General features: G+C 28.9%; 1 protein-coding gene across 6 annotated transcripts in view; it reads left to right on the top strand.

The window, feature by feature from the left end:
• LOC109608862 (calmodulin-beta) overlaps positions 1-13,840 on the top strand; it is a 91,501-nt gene that overhangs the window by 76,121 nt on the left and 1,540 nt on the right. For 3 of the 6 annotated variants that reach the window (XM_020025414.2, XM_049962122.1, XM_049962124.1), the window contains 4 exons: positions 5,384-5,644; positions 12,795-12,828; positions 12,890-12,991; positions 13,686-13,821. In XM_020025414.2, coding sequence (XP_019880973.1) covers positions 5,384-5,644; positions 12,795-12,828; positions 12,890-12,991; positions 13,686-13,821 — 533 coding nt within the window. Of the gene's footprint in view, positions 1-1,072; positions 1,094-5,383; positions 5,645-9,116; positions 9,444-12,794; positions 12,829-12,889; positions 12,992-13,685; positions 13,822-13,840 lie in introns of those variants that run through there. The other 3 variants (XM_049962133.1, XM_020025415.2, XM_020025416.2) reach the window with 3 other exon arrangements.

The following is a 13,840-nucleotide window of genomic DNA, read 5'->3' on the forward strand; positions in this document are numbered from 1 at the left end:
GAAAATTAGATTAAAATAACACGAAATTAATAAATATTATCTTTGGAAATTCAATTTTTAAGACATTTCTTGGAAATTGATCAAATATCCTCCCTAATATTTAACGTGTAAATAATGTTGGAAAGATATTTTAAAAAATAATTTTTTATTATAACGATTACTATAATATAATATTTTGAAATTAAACTAGTTTTGCTATTGTGTTTAATACTTTAAATTACAATAGAATTCAAAAATTTTAGTAAAATTAAATAAATTAACATTTCAAAGCTGAGTCGGTTTTGCGTTCGTGTTTAATTTTTTCAAAAATTAATATTACGATTAACTGCAGTCTAAATAAGTAAAAACAATTTAGTAAAATTAATATTTTCTGTCAAAACGCAATTCTTGAATTTTTTTTAAGAAGTAAAAATAATATGTTCAAAGAAAATAATGATTTACACATATATTTTATATATACCGATATAAAATATGTATATGTATGTAACATAAAATAATTCTAATACCTTTTAACTTTAACAAGCAATGTCTTTCGGGGGGTAGTTACTTATTTTAACTATTATAATTTGACTTAAACTGATCTTGTGATTTAGTTTAATATTTTAATATATTTGAAAATGATGTTTTCAATTTATAAAGTAATATATTTTTTTATAATTAAAATAAATTATCAACAATGATAAGTAATACAATTTAAATAAAAACAATAAATGCTTATGTAATTTCTTGGAAATTCAAAAAATATGTATAATAATTTAATAAACAAATATTTTCAATAAAATAGGAATTTGCAAGTATTATATACTATTTATTCATTTATATTGGTAATAATGTGACAAATTATTTAAAAATCTAATCCATACAATTAATTTTGTTTTTATTTCATAAAACTCTTTCATATTTGGTTAAATAGGAAATACGACAGTAATTCGCGTAGTATTCCTAATGGATTCAAAGAAATGTGACAAAACTGAAAAACAAGATACGCTGACCTAATCCTTCAGTTATGGACGAACGGAAAGCGAACGCGAAACGTCTCAACCAAAATAGCACCTTCAGTTCTGAATAATTGTGTTTCAAAATACACATGTATGTAAGTACAGATCGTATGCAGTTCATTTTTAAAAATAACTTTTGAAAAATTATAGAACGGAAATCGAAATTTAACTATTATGTGGGTGACTTTATGGTTTCGAGAAAATTATTTCAATTGATGTTTTATAGCTTTCTTCCATTCATTAAATTTAAATTTAATATTGTAAGAAATTTAAATATAGAATTAAAGTGAAATTGGGTAAGACTGGGACAAGTTAAACTAAAATAACTTATGTTAAGTTTAAGAAAAATTGTGAATGAAGAAAAAAATTGTTGAAAATTCATTTGAAAAAAATTGCCCTTAATATAATGTAATATATTTTCTTATATCTTTTCGATTCTAGGTAAACATGGATTGTCCCAAATTCTTGCAAGTCATAAATTCATTAAAACAAACAACAAAAATAATTAATAACCCAGACAGTGGTTTGAAAACTCACTTTCATCGGGCGAACCGAAAACGGTGACACGTATCATCTGCACATAAACATGTACAGCATGTGCGACATAATAATTAGCGACGGCAGTTTGAAAATAGATAAAACCCAGACCGGTCATTTTACTTGCAGTTATCTGTCACAATGAGGTGCACAAAGGCAATCTACTATAACTGTCCGCAAAACACAAACTATTTTCTACCATAGAAATAAACTGCAAACTCGACAACGTGCTGGAATTTTCTGGAATACCTAAAAGTTAATGGTAGGAAAATGACAACATGTTTCCATTGGGCACTAATTTTGTTTTATACTTAAAAAATATTTAAGTAGTAGACTAATTATTTATAATTTATTTGTTAAAATGTCCTCATCATAATTCACATTTTACTTCTTTTACAAATATAAAAAATAAAATTATTCCGTTTTTTATATATAAAGTGCCTTTAATTATATTCTAAAATACTATGTAATATATTTTAAGTTTTAATTTGTTTTATCAATTTGTAACTAACAATAAAACAGATTCATAACTTGCCTTAAGCTATTTACAACATTTGAGTTTACCTTTATCGTCGTTTGCCAAATCTCTGTCAGCATTAATCTTGGACATGGATTATGTGCTTTTCAAAATAAGTTTTCTGATTTATTATTTTATTAGATTTTTAAAGTATACAGCGCGATTTATACCGGTAAAATTCATCATGAAATATAAAATTTTGATTAAAATTGGAAATATAAAAAAGTATATATTTTTTTAAATGTTTATATTTTAATGTACCACATAGAAATTTCAAATTAACGATGTTAATAATTCGGTGACCCTATTAGAGCACTAAAAATAAACTGCTAGAAAATTAAAGACAGATAGGCGTGAAATGATGTAAAAACAGTTGCCAAACATTGCAACTGTCTAATTAAACATACTTTGATTCAAAACAAACTGTTTTCGATTAACTTTTTAGATTTACATTTACTTTATGGGAAAGTTTCTAATCAAAAATTTGAACACGAAGTAAATTTTATTGAGAATTAAACCGCTCAACACACAACTTCCTTCTTATCGCATTAATTAACCATAAAACTTAACTTCATAATAATATTTTCAACTCGAAAACAAAATACTAAATACATTAATCTAATTAGAAGCGAGTCGAAAAGTTTTATCTGGAACCTGAAAGGTCAACCTCGAGACTTATTTTTCGAATTTTCATAATATTTGACGGAAATATAAATAAAAGTTTTCGGAATGTTTGGCAGACGACGCCAGATATCGCGTTGATTTTGAAATAATTACTCACATTTAAAATTACATTTCCACTTAATAGTAAACAACCCCATCGAAATTCACCATTAAAATTTAATTAGTTTCATCGCCCACAATTTTTGATTTACTGCGCGTGTTTGTAAACCATAAATGTTTCATTGGTAATGAAAACAAATTGGTTTTTGACTCATCGTACTATTAATTAATAATTATATCGGTATAATTAAAAAGTTGTTGTTTAATTCTGAGATAAATCGACTTTATTTTGCTAACGATTTGTAAAATTAATGACTTGTTATCGATGTTAATTTATTCAAAAACATTCAACATAATTTTATTTTATCAAACTATTAATGTTAAATATAAACACAGTAAGACGAACATTTATCTTCTGTAACAAAACTTTCTGTTTCACTTTTTGGCAAGAACTTGGTCAGACACATTCTTAACATATGTTTAATATTACTTTCATTGTGCGCATATATTTAGAACGCAGCAATAAAATATAACCTGTGGGTGGGCATTCTACCGTATAAAAAAACCGCAAACAGAAGGAATCATCAATGCTAAAGCGGACCGTTCCAAAATCTCTGGGTTGCATGACTCATATTAGTGAAATTGAGAATTTTACCAGAGTATTAAAGAAGGATTTTCATAAGAACGTTATTTTTGTCAATATTATACTGGTTTACAAATTTCAGTTTTTGAAATATGAAATGTTCTTTTTACACTTTTTTAGAGTAATTTGGGTGCGCTGAAGTTTCACAATGTCAACCGATAATTTATTCAATTAAAAATATTTCAAGCTCTAACAGAGCAGTATAAAATATCTCTCACTCCCTCTCTATACATACAATATATCTGCTTCCTCAAAAATAAATTTCTTATATAACCAAAAAATTGAATAGAAGGTGATATTTGATTGTCTTCAAATCACTACGTTACAGTATTTTAGACTGCATTTAACAATTTAACACATTCATATCAAAATATTCAATTTCGAATACCAGATTCTAGTAAAATAATTAACATTAATTTCCTCTTCAGTCATTTGCTTTTCTTCCCAGAAAACCTAAATACCCAAACGATGAACAAGGTGAAAAATTCCATCAACACTAACATAGAAAAAAAATATCGAAGCTTCAGGAATAAGCGAAGGAGAGATCCGGCTAATAGGAAAATTAAAAGTTAAATTAGAAGCTCTTTACGCATTTCCATTATATAGAAATTTAGCAGAATATTTAAATATTCGCTCGTTTTTGAAAGTGAAGAAATATTCAAATAGCAATGTGTCAATGTATCACAAATTACATGAAATTTGGGCTTTCTGCATTTATAACTAAACGAATTAGATAACATTGGAAAGATAATAATTCTCATTTTTAACGCAATATTTTATAAATCGATAGGGCTTCCCGTTTATTCCGGAGATTGGATTAACCATATTCGAAGAATACAATTTGCCATTATCTTGGTAAATGTTACAAATAAAAAAATATATATAAAATCGAATTACCAAGAGGTTTATCTTTTATTGAAATCCATTCATCGAGCCGTTTTCGTACATCCTCGAAAGTTTTAAAGTATTGCTCAGCCAGTGCGTGTCCCATCGATGAAAATAGGTGATATCAGAAGGTGCCTGGTGAATACGGCGGGTGGCATAGAATGTCTTAATCAAGCGAAGAAACCGTTTTTTTACCAGTTTGGCTGAATGTATATGAACTGTGTAGTGACACACAACTACTCTGCCATTATTTGTTGTGTCTGTGTACCATCTTCGCCAATAATGCTTGTAAATAGTCCTCTTCAAACTTCTTTTGTTGATTTTTACGTCGTTTATCAATATTATTGAAATCGCCACTTCCCAGTCAGAACAAGATTGCTGTAAGTCTCTACAAAATTATCAAATGCTGCAAATGTTACCACGAAAAAAAGTATGTTACTAACTCGTAAACAACTAAATGAATATGTCAAAAAAAACGCTTTGGGTTCTTCATATATTTTAATAGATTTTATGTACCAACCCCTAATAATAAAACGATATTCTAAACTTACGCACCTAGTATAAACTACGTTGGAAACATTTTAATTTGTTTTTAAAAAATTTTAAATAAAGACAAATGTACAATAATGTTTTAATGAGTACTTGGAATAAAATCTGAATTAATGCTTAATGTCGAATGAATTAACAAATGATTCAAAATGATCGTGTTCATTGTATGCACGGTTGTTCTCTATGATGTGTTAGAGCTTGAATCCAGGTACATATCGCCTGTTAAATTGCATGGAAAGAAGAAATTTCCATAGATACCAGTCCCTACATTCAATTTCTAGGACTGTTGTGTATGTGTCTCGGGGAAAATCATTGGATTGTGATCAGCGAAAAGCAACGAATTTTTGAATTTTTCGGCCAACGTGTATTATTGGCATTTCAAAATCCTATAATTTTCTAAACTAGTGGAAAGGAATTAAAAGCCTTTTTTAATAAGGTATATCATTTTATTATAACATTTTTTATAACATGTATATTTAAATCTCCAAACCATTTTTGTTTTGCATTTTGTTACCTGTGTCATTTTTTCAGGCTAGGAATAAGCCTGCCGATGGGAGCACGATCGCGTCTCAGAAGTTGCAAGCTGGCCAAAGGACTCCTACGCACGGGCCTAAGAACGCGGCCGGAAAACCGACGGGTAAACCGGGCCAGAAGCCTGTCGCCGCACAACAGAAAGGCCAGCCCATCAAGCAGGCTCCGGCTAAAGTGGCCGCAGCTGCCGCCACCAAAAATACCAAGAAGACAAAGAAAGGCAAGCATCACCAACACGATCTGTTGGTCACCATTGATCTGGTAAGAATTATATCTTTCTCAGAGTTAAAATTAATTATTTTTAAATTACTAAAGAAAGTAGTAGCAAAATATAAACATGACAATTGAATATATCGAATAAGTATATTTTTTTAATTAAAACTATTAAAACTATTTTAGTGAATTTTATATATACAATGTTAGCATTCTTCAAGATGGATACGTATTAAATTTCACAAGTACATTAATAAATAATAAAGTTTACAACAAACTCTTAGAAACAATAATACGTACAAATCAAATTTTGTCTATTAGACCAATGTTCACCAATGACATCTCTCGTAGAAATGAGCGAAATATTACGTTACCGAATTTGTTTTAAGCGAATGCATTTTATCAATGAAGTCGATAAACGCCTAACATCCTAAGATTAATATGACTGGTAAGTGACTTGGCACCTTCCTGTGTATTGCTAGATCATAATATCAAATTTGGTCTCACATCGTATTAAAGATTGGATCACGTGCAAAATCGCGTGTCATGAAAATGAATAATTGTTTGTCTCTGATATATTAATTTAAGCGTTAACAATTCTTAATATTTTGCAATGATTCATGTTTATACTATACGAAACGGATTATATCAAAAACATACTTCTCAGAGGTATTATTTTACTAAAAAAATTAAAAATTAACAAAATTTGTTTATAAAAAATAAAAATGAATGATTTGAACTTGATATGAGGTATTTCTTATTTCTCACATCTTCTGTTCATACTCAAAATTTGGGTTCGAATTTCATTTTGGTCCAAATTCTTCCAAATGTCGAATAGAAGACGCTCCACATCCTCTAAGTAATTCAGACGGTTAGGATGATGCCATAAACGTCTCCTAAGGATGTCCTAGATATGTTCTATTGGGATAAGGTCTCGACTGCTGGTCCAAAGGTTATAGCATTAATTTCAACATCAGCACGATAATTTCGGACAACATGGGCTATATGCATTTGGCCGCAGCAACACACAAACGCCTCTATAGCATATATTCAGCCAAATCTTAATTCATCTATAAACAGAACTCGTTTCCAAACCGCATCTACACAACTGACTCTTTAGCAAAATTTAGTCGGACACGGTTAAGGTCGTCGGGCTTCGAGCAGGAACATGGCGTTGCAAATTCTATATCCTAAATCATTGTCGAATAATTTCAATACTTATTCGAACCACTTCTACATTTTTTAACTGAGACTGTAAACTTCTTGTAGTTACAAACTATTATCTCAAAGTTAGAAATCTTAAAAAACGATCTTGAGTATGTGGTTTAGCATGATTTCTACCCAGATCTGGTCACCAGTCTCCATGTACCCTTTAACATATGGGAAATGGATATATGGGATATACCAAACCCTTCGGCTATTCTGGATTAACACCAACCTTCTTCCACTAAAACAACCGCTTGGGTACACTCATCGCGAGTTAAATTTCTAAATTGTAGTTGCATATTGACAATTAACGAAAATTAAAAAGAATATGGGGATGATGAATGAGTTCTAACGAAACGGCAATAGTTTAACCTGTCATACTAATTTCAAATCACAAAAAAGCTAGACATCTTATAATACCGTTTACACACTTTTTAAAAGATATATACGACGGTGATTCACAGTTACATACAAACAATGTAATGTTTACTTAAATTCGATTTTTTTATCTTAAATAGACCATATTATATTTTAGATTATATTTTGTCATTTTAATGCATACACATCCGTTTTAAAAATATTTTTAGGAATTTATGATTATTGGCAAAGTTTCGTTGATGTTTTCAATTAGAAAATCTTTATTTAAACGATTAAATATTTTTAAAAATACACGTCACCTTGTTTTCACAAAACAAATGCCACAAACTTTAATAAAGTTAAAATATAATGCCCAACATAAAAATAAAATAATAAAAAATAGTTTTTTAATTATTAGTTTAAAACGTAGTCATATGTTTGTCATGTGCACATAAAGGAAATGAAAATATTTAAAACAAATTATAATTTGAGTTACTCCTTTCTTTATATAAGTTTCTATCTTTATTAGTGTATTTTATAATATATGAGAAAATGTTAGTTTTTAAAAAATAGCAAAATATCCTAATCATCAAATATTATATCTTTTATATTATTGACTAATTGCCATTCAACAAATCAGTTTTTATTAATTTTTAAATAAATTTATGAAATTATAATTCTTTACAAACCTTCTTCTTTTTTAATACTTGCTTTTACAAAAAATATTTACAGACTATGAGATACCTCGAAATAAATAGTTTTGACTACATATAGATCCTCCCTGAAAAAATGTTTTCAATGTTCATGTATATTATTTGTCTACTCACACCTTACTACAAGTCTCTGCTTTTATTTTTAGAAAGCATTTTTTAACCATAACCCAAATTAAAACGATCTTCGATCTTGAACTGGCGTCCTATAAATAACGACGCTCTTTAATCCTGTTGTTTACTGTTGACAGTTTAATTATATTTATTGCAAATGATGTACTAATAAACTTTTTGATGTATTGTTTCCTTCCAATTGCTTGCATCACCACCCGAATTGTTTTTTTTATATATACATCCTTTTCAAGGTAAAGGCTAAATAAATTTCTATCATATAATTTATTAAGAGAGTTATATTATCAAATCCTGAACTTGTAATATGCCTTAATTGACAACAATACATCGTTTTCAGTTTAAAAGTTTTATGTTTAAGATAAACACCTATTAATTTAAAGTGTAATCTCGGTGTAACTATAATATTAATCAAGCACCACAACAGGTGTAAATACTTGAAACGTAAATATACCTCTGTTATATCTATGTCTATCCACGGAATATTTCTATGTAAGAAAAGTCTACGGCACAGTAGTATAAAACTTATTAAAAGTAGTAACAGAATAAAAGTACTTCAAAAAAGATCATTTAGAAACGTTGAGGATGAAATAAGTACATTTTCAAGGCGACATAAAGATTATTAAGGAACCTAAAGGTGTAGGTGCAATTAATATTGAAGGGAATTCTATCTTGTACTTGTATTGTATTGAACTTCCATCAGAAATAGTTTTTTATGCCAAGAAGTTGATCTGGCGTCAAGACACGCATTCAAAAAATTACAGCGGCGCTGCCAAACAACATAAGTGCGTTCCATACGAAAGAAGCTACGTTTCTTAATATTTTGATTCGTCAATCGTTATTAGTTTCTCATTAAAACATTAATGCGAATTTTTTGGGCAAAACGTCAAAAGCAACATTCACAGATCGATCGTCGTCACTCCACCGTGCACTTGGCATCCGATCTCAAAACAAAAACTTCCTCAATCAGACAAACCAAACAAACATTAATTCGCTTTCTTAATTAGCACCGCGCCGCATACGCGGATCCCAAAAACAATACAAGCATCCTCGAAATTGCCGGGCAAGCTTGAAACAAAACTTATATTAAGCTATTTTGTAGTATGTCGTTTGCCAACGCTGAAATAAATAAATACGATCTTATATAAACACAACGGAGTTTTAGTTGTCTTGATAATATCACTACCGAAGCACGTTTTCGCATAATAAATTTATAATATGACGCGAATAGTTTGGTGAACAAGAGGAGAGGAAAAAAATAAGAAACGTGGAACGTATTAACAAAACCTGTGTACCGAAATAGACTGTCTCGGAACGTTATTATTTTCAAAGTGAGCCAGTTTTATTATTTATAAGGCCACACGATGTCGGATTTGAGGAGGTACGGCGAGGAATATGATCGGCTCAAAAGGTTAACCAGTAATGAGGAAGTCAGAAAGACATGTGTAAGTATAGAACAATGATTATTCACAATTACAGCGTAACATTTATATAAAATATAAAATATTGACGAGTTATTTGAATCTCAAAAGTTAGATTCATTATATGTGTTAATTGCCCGAAACTGATCTGTTTCTTCTAACGCATATTGACTGACTAAATGTTGTCGTGCTAATGAATGTGTTTTGAGTATCACAAAATTTTGTGATATTTTTAGAAATACCAAAAATGACGGACCAAAACTTTTTTTCTTATTAAGCTTTTACAAGCTCAATATTTATTTTATTTTTAACCGATTAAAATAATTAAAACAAACTACCTACTACTACTACTAATAACTTGATGGAAAATAAATGCAATTCTTTTTTTACATTTCAATGTCGAACTTGGCGATTTTAAAATAGATTAAAATACTTTTAAATACGTAGTTATTTACTTAATTGCCACATGTATTTTTGCATCGAGTCAAAATCGACTGAATGAAATTCAGTTTTCCCGTCGAACACGTGAATAATATTAGTAGTATACTACTCGTGTAACCTTTCTAAGGTTACATAATTAACTTAATGATCATCTGATTAATTGACGATCGTTTCTTACCATTCTACTTTTCATTTAACAAACATTCTTACCCTACAAACCTAAATAACAGAGAATGTTTTATCAAATATTTGTCGTTTTCCTTCAAAAAAAAAAAAACGATCCACTTGAGGACGCTCACTTGAACGCCATTACTTAAAAATCGATCGGACGAACGTAAATATCCCGAATGTAATTAAATTAATTGGATTTAAAATTAAAAGTTTCTCGGAAAGTTTGCATCGTTTTCGACTGGTATCTGCACCTGATATTAAAAGCGTACTTTAAACTTAGACTAATTACATTTTGTTTTAAATATTTTATTATTCTACATAGTACATTATTTATGTTATAAAATGTTAATTGGTTCACCATTATTTACTTAGATGAAAGTTCGTTTAATTTAAGATGAAATAATTTGCTTAATCGAGATTGGTTAACATTTATTTATTTCCTTAATATCTTTAGAAACCAACTGAATGAAATTTATTTTAAACAACGAAATTCCATTTTGGTTCGTTACTCAGATAAGTGGTTGCCCGAAATTTCAAATTTCGCAATTTGAATAGTTTCAAACATTTTAGGGAACTTTTTGTTCATTAGTAAATTTTGTATAATATATATATTATGATTAGCTTTAACTTTTTTTATACTACGAACCTGTTCACTTAATAAATTACAAAAATATTTTTATTACTTGTATAATTATAAAGTATTTCTGAGTAATTCCATTCTAGTACAAATATTTATTTAGTAGTAATGAAAATTCGTCTAATTAAAATAACTTGTAATTGGGCTCATTACTCAAATAAGTAGTTACCTCAAATTTAAATTGAAAAAATATTTTTATTTACATTATTGGAGAATTTTTCTAATTAATTCTATACAAATTTTTAAGATTAAATAATATTTATATTCGTTGTTTATTGTTTAACTGACTTAATGAATTTTATTTTTTCTAATGAAAGTCATTTGGACACGTTACTCATGATTTCGAAATAATTTCTTAATCCCCTCGAAAATGCATCTAATTCAAGATTAAGAAATTTCGATATTAGTTGTTTAACACTTATTTAACTGACAAGTGTATTTTAGAAACGGTCTTAATAAATTTTAGTTTTCTTAATGAAAGTCAAAAATTAAAATATGAAAATTAAAATTTAAACAATGCGTTTCAAGAGTTCGAAGGGGGAATTTAATTAATTTTTAAATTTACTAAATAATTCTTAAACATAATAATGGTTAAAATGATCTCCATTATTCTGAAGACAATAGTAAAAAGGGTTTTAATTTTACAAATTTCTGGTGTAATGCTTCAACTATAAAATGTCGTAGATCTTATAGCGATAAGCGATTTTATGTATATAAATATAAATAAAAGTCTAATGAGGTTAAATCTGGAGATCTTGGAAGGCACTTTAACGGTCCTCTTTGGTCAATTTATTCACCAGGAAAATGCAATCCTGATTGGGAATACATAAAGCGATGGTACGGATGAAGGTTCACTCCACGAAGCATCAAGTTTCCATCCCTATCTCTGTGATCTTTGAGTTCTCGTGTAATTAATACATCAATATTATATTCTAGTAAATTTAAATAGTTATTTTTTACTTCTTTTACAGAATCGTTAATAGAATTAGAATTATTATATTATTTTCATATTCGTTATTAATATCTATTTAATTGGTAAAAAGTGTATTTTACAAACTGTTTTAATGAATTTAATTTTTCCTTATGACGTCTTTTGGGCTTGGCACTCAAATGAGTAGAAATTGAAGCGTGAAATTTCACAATTAGAATAATTTCAAATATTACATGAAATCTTTGTTCATCCAATTATTTTATGTAATAGTTTATAATTTAACTTTTGTACAACTATGATCAATTTTTTAAGTAAAATAAAAAAATATTTTTATTATTTGGACTATTCTTTTTCAAATTAATTTTGCTGAATATGTAGCATATATTATATCTACTATCATTCATTCACAAATATTTAACATAGTTAGAAATGCTGAAAATTCACGACTAAATTGTTTTAGTATTAATTGTTGTTTAACATTTATTTTGATTGCCAAATGTATTTTAGAAACTGACTGAATGAAATTTATTTCAAAATAAAATTCTATTTAGACTAGTAGTTGTCTGAAATTTAAATTAGCACAATTTAAATAACTCCACGCATTTTATAAATATGGCTCCTACCACTGTACAATAGTTTACGACTGCATTAATCGAACAAGTATTATTTTAAATAGAAATTAAAAAATATTTATATTATCTATATTACTGAGCAATTTCTCTAAATTATATCCTTTAATGTATGTTATATAACTATTTTTTTAATAAAACCAAATATAAAAACAAACATTGAACCACTTGAACAATAGTCTAATACCAATATAATATATACAATTAAATTCAGCACGTGTTGAAAGAAACACAGACCGATTATTATCCAATTATCTGGAAAAAAACCTGGGACGGAATTATATTAACACTTATCCAGCAAAAAATGCCCATTAGCAATTCAAAGTCCATTTGCCGGGGAGAAAATGAGGTCTCATCCCGATTTAATAATCCATATATTTCCTTTTGTGTCTTTTTATTCTCAGACGGATCCCATTGTAACCGAAGTTATCCTCTAGGAATGCTGGGAGATTGTTTAGCGCTAGGATGATAATTCTTTCACAAAGGTTTAATAATATCGTAGGGTTGTTAATTTCGTTTTCAAATCAGCAGATTCCTTTTATTGCTAAACGTTTATTTGGTTTCAGATTGAATATGGACTCTCAGAGGACCAAGTTGCCGGTTCGTTAAAATTTGCCTTGCTATTTTAATATAAACTAAAATAAACAATTTATTTTTGTAGAATTCAAGGAGGCATTCATGCTCTTCGACAAAGATGAAGACGGGCAAATCACTATGGCCGAATTAGGAGTCGTCATGAGATCACTGGGACAAAGACCTACAGGTAAATAAAACTTTAATCAGAAAAACATCGGCGCGAATCCGAGAGTGTTTGCCGATCGTCCTTAATTCGCAGTTGAAAAGCTTTCAGTTTCACATTTGAAATATTTGACGACAAATGTTTAAAGTTCTCGAAACTCGACTCTGTTCGTCAGTTGGGACTCGAGTTTCGGTTTTGAAGTAACTTCCAAGAACACTCCCGTCATCTGCTGCCATCGAGAAATTTACTCTTCAGTGAACGTGTTTAATCCGGCAGTCGGTTTTGTAGAATGTGTGACGGAGAAGTTGGTTTCGTTCAGTTTAATTGAATTAAGAAAATTTAATTTTCGTTGCCTATGCTCGTAATATTTTGAAATCTTGATTTGTATAGAGGAGTTGAATGCGGAGTCTCCCTACATGAAACTGATTGCTTGGCACATTGTTGTTTATCGTGGAAATTACTCAAATGGAAAGTCACTATAAATAAATAAAATCTTTTACATACATTTTAATAACATTGCTTTTATTTCTTTAACCTCGGCATTGTTACCGCTTTAACATTTGACATTCCATTTCAGAATTCCAAAGCAAATTTTAAACATGACTCATTTATATTATATATTTTAAAATATTACATAAATATGTATTTTGTATTTCAGTAATTCAATAAGATTTGATTGCCACTTTCAATAAAGGTGTCTAACCAATTCCTTTTTTAGAAACTGAATTAAGAGATATGTTAAATGAGGTAGACGTCGATGGTAACGGAACAATCGAGTTCAATGAGTTCCTTCAAATGATGTCGAGAAAAATGAAGGAGGCCGACGGTGAAGAAGAGTTAAAGGAAGCGTTTAGGTAGTTCTTTACATCATAC

This window comes from Aethina tumida, chromosome 1, assembly GCF_024364675.1.
Source record: "Aethina tumida isolate Nest 87 chromosome 1, icAetTumi1.1, whole genome shotgun sequence".
Lineage (NCBI taxonomy): Eukaryota > Metazoa > Arthropoda > Insecta > Coleoptera > Nitidulidae > Aethina > Aethina tumida.